General features: G+C 42.7%; 1 protein-coding gene across 1 annotated transcript in view; it reads right to left on the bottom strand.

The window, feature by feature from the left end:
* Positions 1 to 226: 226 nt before the first annotated feature.
* Qrich1 (glutamine rich 1) overlaps positions 227 to 14,568 on the bottom strand; it is a 35,850-nt gene continuing 21,508 nt past the window's right edge. The window contains exons 5-11 of the mRNA XM_027414582.2: positions 13,382 to 13,559; positions 12,680 to 12,834; positions 11,691 to 11,805; positions 4,096 to 4,204; positions 3,597 to 3,748; positions 3,050 to 3,140; positions 227 to 1,200 (exon numbers count right to left, since the gene is read on the bottom strand). Of these exons, the coding sequence (XP_027270383.1) occupies positions 1,008 to 1,200; positions 3,050 to 3,140; positions 3,597 to 3,748; positions 4,096 to 4,204; positions 11,691 to 11,805; positions 12,680 to 12,834; positions 13,382 to 13,559 (993 nt within the window). The 3' untranslated portion in view covers positions 227 to 1,007. The remainder of the gene's footprint in view (positions 1,201 to 3,049; positions 3,141 to 3,596; positions 3,749 to 4,095; positions 4,205 to 11,690; positions 11,806 to 12,679; positions 12,835 to 13,381; positions 13,560 to 14,568) is intronic.

Raw genomic sequence — 14,568 nt, 5'->3', positions numbered from 1 at the left:
AGAGCGTAGGCGCGCGTACTAGAGACACGCCCACAAGAAGGCGGAGTTAGCTGGGAGGAAGGACCCCATGCTCACAGCATTCACAGGGCCTTATAATGGAGAGCTGTTTCCCGCCCCATCCCTCCCTGCGCCCCGCCCCGCAGGATCTTGGCCCATTCAATTAACAGTTTTATTTCCACTTGCCCGAGAAGCTCCTCCCCCAAATAAAGACACGTTATCCACTAGCGTGTTGAAAAGACGTGCTTGTCATTCTTAATAAACAACTAGAATAAGAATACATAAGAGAAAGAGTGGTATCTTTATATGATACACAAGTGTATGTTACAAGAGTTCCGTCAGGCACAGGAGCCTCAAGGTTAAGGCCTCAATGTCAGGCCGAAAAAAAGAAAAAAAGAAAAAAGGAAAAAAAAAAAGGCATGGTAAAGTTTTTACTTTAATATCTATGTCACTTGTCATAAAGGAGGGTGGAATAGAAATTGTCTTTAATAAAATCATAATTGAAGTTCCCCTCATTTTTCTTTCATTAAGATGCTAAGCTTATGTCTGAGCATGAAGAAAAAATCGTGGCTCCATGTAGTCAGTAAAGCCTGCCAGTCCAAAGTGAAGGTCAGCTGGAGAAAACCAGGAGGATTCATCCATCAGCAGCTCCATTTTCCTTGAGAAAGGGAAGGGCCCATACTTGTCCCAACAGTCCAAGCCTCTTTCCCCATGCCCCAGACAAAAGAAAAAAAGAGAAAGAAAAAGCCAGCCACTTCCTAGAACATCTGGCTCTCAGAAAACCCAGAGAGAGCCCCATGAACCAAGGGGTCTGTTCAGGTCTATGAAGATGCAAAGCCCCAACATTGTCTTTTACATTTTTAACAGAAGTAGCCTGAAAAGCATCATAACTAAAATTAGGGGGGAAAAAAAAGAAAGGAAAAAAAGAAAAAGAAAAAAATGGAGGCCTCTTCTTTAGTGTAAAAGTCTGTCTGGTTTTTCCTGGATTCGTTTGCTGTGGCTGAGGCACCTCAGTGCATGGTGGTTGCGCTGGCCACGGCAATGGCTTCTTGAATTTCCCGTATAACCAAGATCCGGGTCAGCATTTGTCCCATCTGCTCTCTGCTGATAGGCTGGACTGAGTACCAAATTGGGCTGTTGGGAGCCACCACCGGCTCAGGTGTCAGATAAAAGGTGTCATTTCGGCCTTTCACACTCTGGGGGCTGAAAAATAAATCAGTAAACAATGGATAATAGCATAATTTTAACTCTTCCAGCTTGAGCTTCCAAAACACACATTCTATGAAAAGCCCTTGAGGTAGGAGATCTGAAGGTGTAACATAGGTAGAGTCCCACAAACACCACATACCACACCAGGAACCCAATCGGGGCCACTGTAAATGCCAGTAACAAGGTTTCTTTTTCGTCCTTTATATGAACACACTGTGATTAAATCCCTGGCTGTTCTTACCTACACCACAGGCTCGACTACTTACATCTATTTACGTCCCACTTTCAGCAGGCTTCACCACCTAGATCTCCCTTTAAACAGTGTTCTCTATCTACCCCCCCACACTCCTTCATCAAACAATTGTTTATCCATCCATTCCAGATGGAAGGGCTTTGTGTACTAGATCTATATTGAGCTCAGATGTTAAAGATGTGAGCAGGAAAAATTACTAGATAGTTCCTGACTAACAAAGTTACACAAATACCCAACAACTGCTACAAGTTGAGTGCTACAGAGGATTTAGTCAGGGGCAAAGACAACACTTCCCTGAAGTGTCCAGTCGAGAAGAGAAAGCTTAATGCTCTAGGAGCAAAGTGTGGGGTAACCGGCCAAAGCAGCAGACTCCAACCAGCAACGGGCGTGCACTAGATAGAGGTACTATTCACGATACAAGATTATTTGTAGAGTAGTGAGAAACCAGTCAGGGTTGTGTTTTTTTTTTTATTTTATTTTATTGTATTTTATTTTATTTTTTTGTTTTTCGAGACAGGGCTTCTCTGTGTAGCATTGGAGCCTATCCTGGCACTCACTGTGTAGACCAGGCTGGCCTTGAACTCACAGAGATCTGCCTGCCTCTGCCTCCCAAGTGCTGGGATTAAAGGCGAGTGCTACCAACGCCTGGCTCCTGTCAGGGTTTTAATCTAAGGTAATAGAAACACCACTAACCACAAAAGCTCCTTTTGACACTGATAATGAAGAGGATATGCCAAATTGCTGGGACAAGGAGAAAAAAAAAAAAAAAAGCTAAAATGATCATCAACACCTGCTGTTGATGGCAGCAGCAACCAAATGAGAGAGAGAAAGGTACTATGTTCACTACGTGATAGGAAAAAAATAGGCTTTGTATTTGTATACCTCCTCTATGAACAGTCACTATCAGAGTCCAACATGGTGGTGCACACATTTAATCCAAGCACCCGTAGATCAAAGGCACAGATCTCTTATGAGTGGAAGGCCAGCCTGGTTTACTAAATTCTAGGCAGCCAAAGCTACATGGAGAGACACTGGGTCCAAAAAAGTGGCTGTCAGAGTGACCCCTTGTATATCAGTGTTGTGTATATCACACATTTTGTAAAAGCAAACAAGTTATTTCTTTGGCCAGGTGTGGTGGCACACACCACTCCCAGCATTCAAGTGGCAGATAGATTGCTGAGATCAAGTTTGGGGCCAATCTAGTCTAAGTGAATTCCAGGACAGCCTGGGTTACAAAGAGACTCTGTTTAAAAGCAGACAGACAGACCGACAGACAGTTATGTCTTTGGCAGTACTGAGGATTCAATTCAGGGCAAACCAGACAAGCACGCTAACCCTGAGCAACCTCCCCCCTTCCTCCCCACCAAACTTCCCTTTCAGTATCTGTGTGCATGCCTATTTTGAATATCCATCTTGTCATGGCATTTTGTGGTTCTGGTCTGAGAGCAAATCATTTACAAAAGCTAAATATGAAAGTGAGACTTAGTAGTACACACCTATAATTCCAGCGCTTGGGAGGAGTTCATTCCCATCCTATTAACACACAACACACACATTCACAAGAATGGTTAGTATACAAAGCCTCCTCACCATTTGAAGAGGTAGAAATCGTATAGCTTGATGGGACACCTCAATGGATTCTCTGGATTCTCTGTCTGTTCTGCATACATGTCATCTGTAACTATTAAACAATTATGAGTTCAGTCAACAGGACTCAACAGAAAGAGAAAACTGACTTCTTCAAGCTGTCCTTTGATCACTTACAAGGTGGCACCTGTGCAAGAACGCGCACATGGGCATAAACACGCACATGTATGCACACACAAATAATCAGAAACGCACACACACAGGACAGACCTGGCACTAGTGTAAGCCTAGATCAGTAACCACCCCAACAAGGAAATACTGGGTAAGAGGAAAGGGGCACAAGGCAAGGACACTGACAAAAAGGGAAACAGCTATGTTCTTGTTCTCCATAGCATCCCTAATTGTGTGAGAAATGTTCAGAGTTTTTAGGCAAGGAGAAGGAAGTAGACAATTTCTGTCCAAACAACCTCAACTTAGACCCATCCCCATAAGGACAAAATCAGCATGATAAGCAGCACTGGTTGCTGTCATTCCTAGTTCCTTTTACTACCTTTCTGGCCAGTCTGATGGATCCCGAGGGCCTTCAGATAGCGGATACTCGTGCTTTTATCCTTAGGATTTGAGGGGTTCTTCTTTGTCTGTCGAAGAACCTTGGAGAAAGCCAGCTTCATGTGCTGATCTACTGTCTTCAACAGGAAGTACCTGGACCACAAGCACAAGCAAGGCAAAAAGAGGGATGCCAGGAGGATATGATGACTTACCTTCAAGCCCACTGGTGACTCAGACGAACCATTCCCCACTCCCAAGACCTGGGCAAGGCCACGTCTAAGCACATTGTCCAGAGAAAGGGCCATGTTAAAATGGACTGAAGGGGTCCAACAAGGCTGTTTGCACTTTACCATTAACTATACAAAAATATAGCCAGATGGAACCCAAACTAGCTGAAAATTTCTGAAATGTAGCAAAGGAACACAGAAGTCCTCCTGGTCTTTCCACCCCCTGAACTGGGTAGATAGCAGTAGGAAGTGTGTAGTTGCTAGAGCACTTACTTGGTGTTGAAGAACATGAGTGTGGTCAGCAGTGTGGAAGGGGAGTGTGCCCCAAGCTGCTTGCATTCCCACAGCATCTCTTCAGTCACGTGGCTGGGCAGGACATAGCCTAGGTGGAATAGAATACCACTGCAGCAACCGGATGACAGAGGTCCACAAACACTAGGACCAGAAGTGACAAGGACAACACAGGAACACAATCCTAACGGGGGCTATCCCTAGGCCACGGCTAAATAATCTAGAGCTAGTTAAAGCACAGGCCCTTGGGTTGCAAAACCTGAAAATGACTATTTGTTTCTCATTAAGCTTCAAGGTGATACCTTTGTTGCTGCTGCTATGAAGAGCCACAAGTTTCTATGACTGTTGACATTTGATCTCCCTACCCCCATCAAAATGATTAGGGTAAAAGGAGTGTGCTTAAGGAAAATAAACTACATAAAGCTGTAACCCAACCCTGCTTATATACTCTAAGAAAACTTACAGATTCACATTTTCCTTTTATTAATTAATTAATTATGTATACAGTGTTCTGCCCAGGTCAGAAGAGGGCACCAGGTCTCATTATAGATGGTTGTGAGCCACAATGTGGTTGCTGGGAATTGAACTCAGGACCTCTGGAAGAGCAGCCAGTGCTCTTAACTGCTGAGCGATCTATCCAGCCCCCATATTTTGCCTTTTAGATTGTTTTTATGCATTTGAGTGTTTTCCTTGTATGTATATGCACTGTGTGAATGCCTAGTACCTGTAAAGGTCAGAAGGTATCTGATCCCCAAGAAATGGGAGTTATGGATGGGTATGAACCATCATGTGGGTGTTGGAAATTGAACCCAGGTCCTCTGCAAAAGCAACAAGTGCTTTAAAACCCAGAATCATCTGTATCCCCCTTAGATTTTTATTTTCAGGGTGTTTAGGGGATAGAGACATGGAACATAAAAATCCACCATCTTCGGAAAGCAAGGCAATTTCATGAACAAAAACGGGAGGCTGACACTTGAATTAGTACACATTTCCTCCAAAACACCAGGTTATTACTCTCATACTGAAGTAAACATATAGCTACAGGGTTCAAAAGGCCAACAGTCTGAACATGGATAAGTAGTAAGGTGCTATTTGATTTGAGCACTATGGCACCTACGTTCTCAAGTCCTTTAGAGATGTGCGAGTATTTGTATACTGGGGACATGCCTAGCAGATGAGCTGACACCACCTACTTCAAGACTTTCAAGAAGCAAATGTCAGGAAGTAAAGGTGGGACTACACTGTGCCCTATACAGTCCTCTTTTCTTTTGGTTTGTGAGACGGGATTGTCAGTGTAACAGCTCTCCAGGAACTCACAGAGATCCACCCGCCTCTGCCTGAGTGCTGGAATTAAAGGTGTGCACCACACTGCCCAGCTATTATTTTTTAACGCATTTCTGTTTCTTGAAGGCATTTGTGGCTCATAAGTTTCTTTGATTCATTCAAGGCAGTGTCTCTCCCTGATGCCTAGACTACCCTGCAACTCAGTATGTACCCCAGGCTGACATGGAAATTAAAACTTTACCACTACAGGAGTACAGGAATCACAGTGTACAACTATGACTACCTCTGGCTTCATTCTGGTCTATTTACTGTCTATACTACAGTAAAGCAGCAACGGAAGTGCTTTCTTCTCACCATATCAGATGTCCCCGTCACACAAGATGAGTGGCACAACACAGCCTTCTCCTCAGGGAAACCACAGCATATTTTACTCTTCTTGGTTACTCTGCCACCTGCCTCAACAATTTAGTTTTTTTGTTCCCCCCTAACTTTATTCTCATCTAGGCAATTAAGGGTGGTGGTAGTGCATGTCTACACTCCCAGAAGCACTCAATAGGCAGAGGCAGGCTGATCTCTGTGAGTTCCATGTCAGCCTAGTCTACAGAGTCAGCTCCAGCACAGCCAAGGCTACAAAGAAAATCACTGAGTTGAAAAACCAAAAAAGGAATTTAATGGCTAAGAACCAGGACTTCCCAGCATAGTAGAAAGGAGATTCAAATTTAATTGAGAAGAAATTATCACCCACAGCATCTGATCACACTGATAAAATACCACCTCCCACTATAAGTAGAACTGACAGACTCTATAATGAGAGAAACGCCACAGATGAAACAGTAATATTTGGCTAAATCAGGTCAAGGGAGCTACCACAGACCATTATAATATTAAAAGGTCAAAAACCGGGACGATGGGGGACTGGAGAGATGGCATAGAGGCTAAGAGCACTGTCTGTTGTTCCTTAGTTCAATTCCCAGCAACCACATGTTGGCTGACACCACCTATAATGAGACCTGGTGTCCTCCTCTGGCATGCAGATAGCACACTGTATACATAATAAGGTGTCTTAAAAAAAAAAAAAAAAGTGGGCTAGAGCTGGCTCAGTGGTTAAGAGCGCTTGTCTGCTCTTCCAAAGGTCCTGAGTTCAATTCCCAGCAACCACATGGTGGCTCACAACCATCTGTAGTGAAATCTGGTACTCTCTTCTGGCCTGCAGACATACATGCAGGCAGAACACTGTGTACATAATAAATAAATAAATCTTAAAAAAAAGTTCCAAATGTCCAAAGATCAGATAGCCAGTACGCAAGGTCTGAATCTTATCAAATGTTATATTCCACAGTTCACACTGATTCTATTTTGTGTGTCATATGTAGCTTTGGTTGTCCTGGAACTCATTATGTAGACTAGGCTAGGCTTGAACTCCAGAGATCACCTGCCTCTACTGGGATTAAAGGCGTACACCACCACATTTGACCCTCACAATGTCTGCCCCCCACTTTGATTTTTCGAGATAGGGTTTCTCTGTGGCTTTGGAGGCTGTCCTGGAACTAGCTCTTGTAGACCAGGATGGTCTGGAAGTCACAGAGATTGTCTGCCTCTGCCTCCCGAGTGCTATGATTAAAGCAGTGCGCCACCAACCAAGGCTACAATTATTCTTTTTAAAGATCATTTTGTTGGGGCTGGAAAGATGGCTTGGTAGTTAAGAGCACTGACAAACAGGGTTCAATAGCCAGCACCCACAAGCCAGCTCACAACTGTTTGTAACTCCAGTTCCAGGGGACCTGACACCAAAGGAAAAATACCAATGTACAGAAAATAAAAATAAATAAAATTCCTTTACATTAAAAAAGAAGACCTATTTAAAAGAAAAAAAAAAGACCATTTTGTTATTTTTGGTGTGGAAATTTTATTTATTTACTTTTACATTTTGAGACAGGGTCTCATCATGTAGCTCTGGCTGGTCTGGAACTTATACACAGTATAGTAGTTCACAGGAAGTCATTATGTACAGCTGGAGGCCTCAGATTTATAAGGATTCACCTGCCTTCTTCTCCTAGGAGTGCTGGGAATAGGGGCATGCCCCCAACAATAAATCTTTCTTCTCTTTCTTTGGTTTTTTGAGACAGGGCTGCTCTGTGAAAGCCCCTGCTGTCTGGGAACTCACTCTGTAGATCAGGCTGGTCTCGAACTCACAGAAATCCACCTGCCTCTGTCTTGCTGATTGATGGTATTGAACGCATGTACCACCACTGCCTGCCCTGACTCATTCTTTTAACTGCTAATGAACTAAAAATAAAAAATGGACTGTAGACCAGGCTGTCCTCAAACTCAAGAGATCTGCCTGCCTCTGTCTCCTAACTGCCTGGATTAAAGCACACAACCTAGACTTATAAAAAAAATTGTACTTTCTTATCATGAATATTAAAACATTTCTTGGCTGGGGCTGGAGAGGTGGCTGGAGGTTAAAAGCACTGGCTGTGCTTCCATAGATCCTGAGTTCAATTCCCAGCAACCACATGGTGGCTCACAACTACCTCTAATGAGATCTGGTGCCCTCTTCTGGCCTGCAGGGATACATGCAAGCAGAACACTGTATACATAATAAATAAATCTTTTTTTTGTTTGCTTTTGTTTTTCGTGACAGGCTTCTCCATGGCTTTGGAGGCTGTCCTGGAAGTAGGTCTTGCAAATAAATAAATAAATAAATAAATAAATAAATAAATAAATAAATAAATCTTAAAAAAAAATATTTTATGTATATGAGTGCTTTGTTTTCATCCATACCAGAAGAGGGCACCCGATCTCATTACAGATGGTTGTGAGCCACCATGAACTCAGGTCCTCTGGAAGAGCAATCAGTGCTCTTAACTGCTGAGCCATCTCTCCAGCCCATAAATAAATCTTAAAAAAAAAAATTCTTGGCTGGTCAGTGGTGGCACACAGCTTTAATCCCAATTTGGTCTACAGAGTGAGTTTGAGGGCTATATAGAGAAACCCTGTCGCAAAAATAAACACTTTGTAGAGGTTCGGGTAGCTCCACAGTAAACCATTTACTTGGTGATATGCATGAAGACAAGTTGAATCCCCAGAACCCCATGAATATAAGAAAACTAATGCATGTTTAGAAAAATTCTCTCTCTCTCTCTCTCTCTCTCTCTCTCTCTCTCTCTCTCTCTCTCTCTCTCTCTCTCTCTCTCTCTCTCTCATTCATTTCCCCTTCCTTTATTTTGAGACAGGGTCTCACTATGTAGCGACGGCTGTCCTGGAACTGGCTACAGAGACCATGCTGGACTTGAACTTAAGAGATCCACCCGACTCCTAAGTGTACTACCATACCAGCTTACAAATATTTTTTTCCTTAAAATGCATGTATGTAGTGTGTATGTTCATGTGTGTGTGGGTATGCATGTGCATATTTTGTGGGATGCAGAAGATCATCTCTGGAGCTTTCCTTGGGAACACTGTTTACCTCTTTTCTAACAGTACCTCTCATTGGCCTAGAGGTTACCAATTAGGCTAGAAAGAGTAGCCAGCAAGCACACACTGTCATGCCCTGAAACTTTTACATGGGTTCTGGAGGAACAAAATCATGTCCTTGTACTTCTAAGGTAAATGGTTTACCAACTATGTTATCCCTACATCACTACAAAGACCTCACCCCCAAGTCTGAGATATATTGTATGTGTGTGTATTAAGTTTTTATATATTTCACATATATAAATTTTACTTTATATGTATGGGAGTTTGTCTGCATCTATGTTTATGTGGCACATGCATGCCTAGTATCCCAGAATTCAGAAGAGGGATTCAGATCCCCTGCAACAGCAGTAAGCACTCGTAACCACTGAACCATCTCTCTGATGTCTGCATTAAATAGTTACTAATTGGGGAGGGGGGAATCATTTAACACAAGGCTAAGTGCAAGTAGGCAAATGAATACTCTGTCACTGAGTTAGGTTGTTCAGGTTGGCTTGAAGATTTTGTGATCTCCTAAATCTACCTGCAAAGTACTCAGGAGGTGCTGGACCTCAAAAACTACCCAGGGAAAATAAACATTAAGATATTCCACTGAGGCCGGGCGTTGGTGGCACACACCTTTAATCCCAGCACTCGGGCAAAGGCAGGCGAATCTCTGTGAGTTCGAGGCCAGCCTGGTCTCCAGAGTGAATGCCAGGATAGGCTCCAAAGCTACACAGAGAAACCCTGTCTCGAAAAAACAAAACAAACAAACAAACAAACAAAAAATCCACTGAAAACTTGCATTCTTTTGACATAAATATTATTCAGGATGCTGGCTTTGAATAAATCCAGCTATATTCCACAGGAACAATGGTCCATAGCTCTTTCTTTTCAATCAGGGTCTTCATACGTAGCTCAAGCAGGCTTTGAATTCAAGGTCATCCTATCAGGGCTGGAGAGTTGGCTTAGTGGTTAACAGCACTCTTCTAGAGAACCCAGGTTCAATTCCCAGCATTCACATGAAAGTTCACAACCATCTAACTCCAGTTCAGGAGACCCAACACTCATATAGAGTGCATATATAGGCAAAACACCGGCATCCTGAATTTTTTTTGTTTGTTTGTTTTTGTTTTTTTGAGACAGGGTTTCTCTGTGTAGCTTTGGAGCCTATCCTGGCACTCACTCTGGAAACTATGCTGTCCTCGAACTCACAGAGATCCGCCTGCTTCTGCCTCCCGAGTGCTGGGATTAAAGGCATGAGTCACCTATGCCTGGCTAGCATCCTGAATATTCAGAAGACAATGAATCACTATGCCAGCTTAATTATTTTTTTTTAAGACCATTTCTCTGTATAGTCCTGGAACTCACAGAGATCTGCCCACCTCTGCCTTTGGAGAGCTATGACTAAAGATTTGTGCCATTACCAACTGGCTTGCTTTTAATTAAATAATTCATAGCCTTGAAGGAAGGGCCTTGACTAAATAGGTCAACAGGATCTGATGTTCCAAACAGTGAAGATAGTTTGTTGTTGGAACTCACAAAAATCAGCATGCCTCTGCCTCCCAATTGCTAGGACTATAGCATGCCTATCTGAAAAAAAGAACGCGTTGCACACACACACACACCCAAACAAAATAAACCATAGAGGCAGGAAGAGATGGTTTGGTGGTTCAGAGCAGTAGACCTGTCTGTAATCAATGTCCAGCACCCACATGGTTGACAACCATTTGTAATTTCAGTTCCCAAGACAGAAGAAGGCACTGGATTCCCTAGAAATTGAGTTACAAATGGTTGTGAGTTACCATGTGGGTGCCAAAAATAAAATCTCAGTTCTTTCCAAGAACAAATACTCTTAACCACTGAGCCATCTCTCCAGCCCCTGAAAAATATATTTTATTAGTAGGTAATGGTGATTCCAAGTTTATTTCATTCACTTAGGTTTTTGTCAAAGAGTTACAATTTTGCCAACGCTGGCCTTACAGTTTTTGACTCAAGCAAACTTTCTGTTTTAGCTTCCCTACTCGTTGGGATGACAAGTACATTCTATTACTCCTGGCTATGATTCTTATTTTGATTAATAAATTTAAACAAGAAGAAAAGTTGTTAGTAATCATATCACCACCAGTTGTGCATGCCTGGTGAACAGGGTTCCTTTCTTTTTTTGGGGGTGGTGGGTGGTGGGTTAGAGACAGGGTTTCTCTGTGAAGCTTTGGAGCCTATCCTGGCACTCACTCTGGAGACCAGTCTGGCCTCGAACTCACAGAGATCCGCCTGCCTCTGCCTCCCGAGTGCTGGGATTAAAGGCGTGCGCCACCAATGCCATGCCAGGGTTCCTTTCTTATTAGGGAAAGTCTCAGAGGCTCAAACTGTTGCTTGTAAATCATAGTCCCGTTCCCTTCACAACCAAAGATTCTGTCCATGTTTTTGTTTTTGTTAGGGTTTCTTGTAGTTGTTTTAGTTTTTGAGACAAGATCTTTCTCTGTAGCCTTGGCTAGCCTGGAACTCAGAGAGAGATCCACCTGACTCTGCCTCCTGAGTTCTGGTTTCACCACATCGGCTAAGCTACCCATCTTTCTTAAAGCCCAAGTAGAGGCTTTAAGGACAGAGACCTCAGTGGTTAAAAACATGGGCTGCTCTTCTGAAGGACCTGGGTTCAATTCCCAGAACCCATGTGACAGCTCACAATTCTCTGCTTATAATATCCTCACACAGATACACATGCAGGCAAAACACCAATGTACTTGGGAGAGAGGGAGGGAGGGAGGTAGGGAGGGAGAAGGAGAAAAGAAAGAAATTCAAGTGAAAAAGAAAGTCAAAGACAAGGAAACTCTTACCAAGTGGAGTGACTCTGGGCTGTACATCCTTCAGAACTTCATGTAACCACTCAGTGAAACGAACATAGTAAAGATCAGAAAATATGTCATCTACTCTTCCATTTTCAAAAAGGTACTAAAAGAAAAGTAATTGACAAATGTTACTGGTAATCCCTTTGAAAAAAACAAAACATTTTTTTTTTCACTATTTCCTTACCCTACCCATTCTGTCCAACAAAAAAAATGTATTACAAAAGAATTGTCTAGGGCCAGGTGGTGGTGGCACACTGCTTTAATCCCAGCACCCAGGGGGCAGGGGCAGGTGGATCTCTGTGAGTTCGAGGCCAGTCTGGTCTACAGAGCGAGTCCAGAACAGCCTCCAAAATTACAGAGAAACCCTGTCTTGAAAAACCAAAAAGATAGGGCTGGAGAGATGGCTCAGAGGTTAAGAGCACCAACTGCTCTCCCAGAGGTCCTGAGTTCAATTCCCAGCAACCACATGGTGGCTCACAACCATCCGTTATGAGATCTACTGCCCTCTTCTGGTGTGCAGATATACATGGAAGCAGAATCTTGTATACATAATAAATAAAATCTTAAAAAAAAAAAAAGAAAGAAAGAAAGAAAGAAAGAAAGAAAAGTTAATCATTAAATACTTTCCACTATTATTTCTGGGGATCAGATTTGGGTCACTAGGTTTGGAGAGCAAGCACTTTCATGAGTTGAGCCCTTTCACTGGCCCTCATTAAACATGGTTTTCTAGGTAGAATTATACAGTTATTTGCATTTATTCTTTTCTAAAGTGAATATATAAAAAACCAGGCAGCATCAATGTAACTTTGGCCAGCAGGAACTCATAAAAATCAGCCTATCTCTGCCTCCCACGTCCTAGGATTAAAGGTGTACCACTACAGTCCCCCCCCTTTTGTCATTTTCCTAACTTAGAGTAATGTAAAAGCATCCAATGGGAAAACAGTTCAAACATGCTCCTGTGAAGATCCGCTTCCTACCTTTTGTATACACAAGAAAATGTAGTAGAGTACATCTGGGTCATAGGGTTCACCTTCTCCATTTCGAGCTTCCCGTGTCATTAAACAGAGGCCATAATTCAATTCAGCCACAGCAGAGGAGATTAGATCTTCTTGGAATCGTAGCAACTGTCGCCCTGTGACACAAGTCCTAATGGTGAATGCGAGTTCTGGCAATAGTGATGTCTTAACTGGCTGCTTACATTGTTGAAAGGAGGGCACAGAGAGGATACTGCCCAGAGTTTGGCCTTGGAATGCCCATTTGCATCTGTGATCGGAATTCTCAATTAATGCAGTAACATATGTTACTATGCTATTACACCAATAGGTTTCCTTTCCCTAAGGGCCAAGAACTTAAAGCAGAAAAGCCCAGAAACCAGAAACCACACTATGTGATACGAGCAAGTTAATGAGCCCAAATCACTTCCCAGTTCTTCCCAAAAGTCATCCTTCCTTAGTCTTTTGTTGACTCTAGAAACCCACAGATCTGAAAATCTGGTCTTAGGCAATTCCCATTAACTCTGCTCATTTCACAGGGTGAAGACTACATCCTCTGCATGGCTACACAAAGTACACTTTGAAGTATATTCTCGAGTCCTCAGAGCCTACCTGCCTGACACTCTGTTTTTCTTCTACTTAAAAGTTTAGACACATCCAAGCCTTCCCTCCTTCCCAAACACTCACTCCCAATGGGGGCCAATCTGTTCTGAGCATCCTTCTCTAGTTCAGCATTCTTGGTCTGAGCCCAGTTTTTCCATACTTCAAGCCCTTCTTCTGGCTTCAAAGAATTTGGAAGCAAAAGTTCTGGTGAAGGCTGTGGTTGTGACTGTGGCTCAACTTCAGCAACCTGAACAGTTTGTGCCTAGGAGATAGAAACCATCAGAATATGTCAGTATTGGTTTTCATCAGTTTAATATAAAGGCTAGAAATGAAACTTCACCACTCATTCAACTGGGAAAAACAAAAACCAGCTCTTCTTGCTATCCTATTTTCACACTTTGGAGAGCTTATCTTACTGGAAGGACAGCAAAGGCAGGAATATAACTGGGCCAATGCAATGTTTCTCAGCTCTGACTACACCAGTTCTTATTTAATATTTGAATAGATTTTTAAATTGTATTCTTGCATATGTGCCATTGGTGTGCCTGTGGAGGGCAGAAAACAAGTTGTGGGAGTTGGTTTTCTACCATGGGGTTCTGAGGGACTGAATTCAGGATGACACGCTTGGAACAAGCACTGTAACCCACTAAGCCACTTTGCTAGTTTCTAATTCTCATTAAAAACAATAGTATAAACCAAGCATGATAATACATGATTGTAATGCCAGTACTTAGGAGTGTGAGGCAGGGTTGCAGGGTCACAAAAGTTTGGACCAACCCCACCTTTATGGCAAATGCAAGGCCAGCCAGGGCTGTAAGTAGGACATAGTCTCCAAAAACCAAATCCACCAAAAAAGAAAAGTGGGTAGTGGTGGCACACACCTTTAATCCCAGCACCCAAGACAGAGGCAGGAAGATCTCTGATTTCAAGGCTAGCCTGATCTGCAGAGTGAGTTCTAGGACAACCAAGGAGAAACCTAAAGAAACATACATAGAGAAGCCCTGTACCAACCTTCCCTCCCAAAGGAAAAAGAAAGAAACACACACACACACACACACACACACACACACACACACACACACACACACACACACCCAAAAACCTGCAATGCCAATACCCCAAATTGCCCTAGAATCTCTCCAAAGGGTAGGGCCCACATTTCAGTCTTTTAAAAACTTTCTAAGTTAAAAGGTTTATTTTCAAGCACTGCTTCAAAATTCACTGCAAATAAAACACCTAGGCATTTTATTAAATGCTTATAAAGTGACTGA

This window comes from Cricetulus griseus, chromosome 4 (genome assembly GCF_003668045.3).
Source record: "Cricetulus griseus strain 17A/GY chromosome 4, alternate assembly CriGri-PICRH-1.0, whole genome shotgun sequence".
NCBI lineage: Eukaryota > Metazoa > Chordata > Mammalia > Rodentia > Cricetidae > Cricetulus > Cricetulus griseus.
This window is presented reverse-complemented; position numbering and strand designations above follow the sequence as displayed.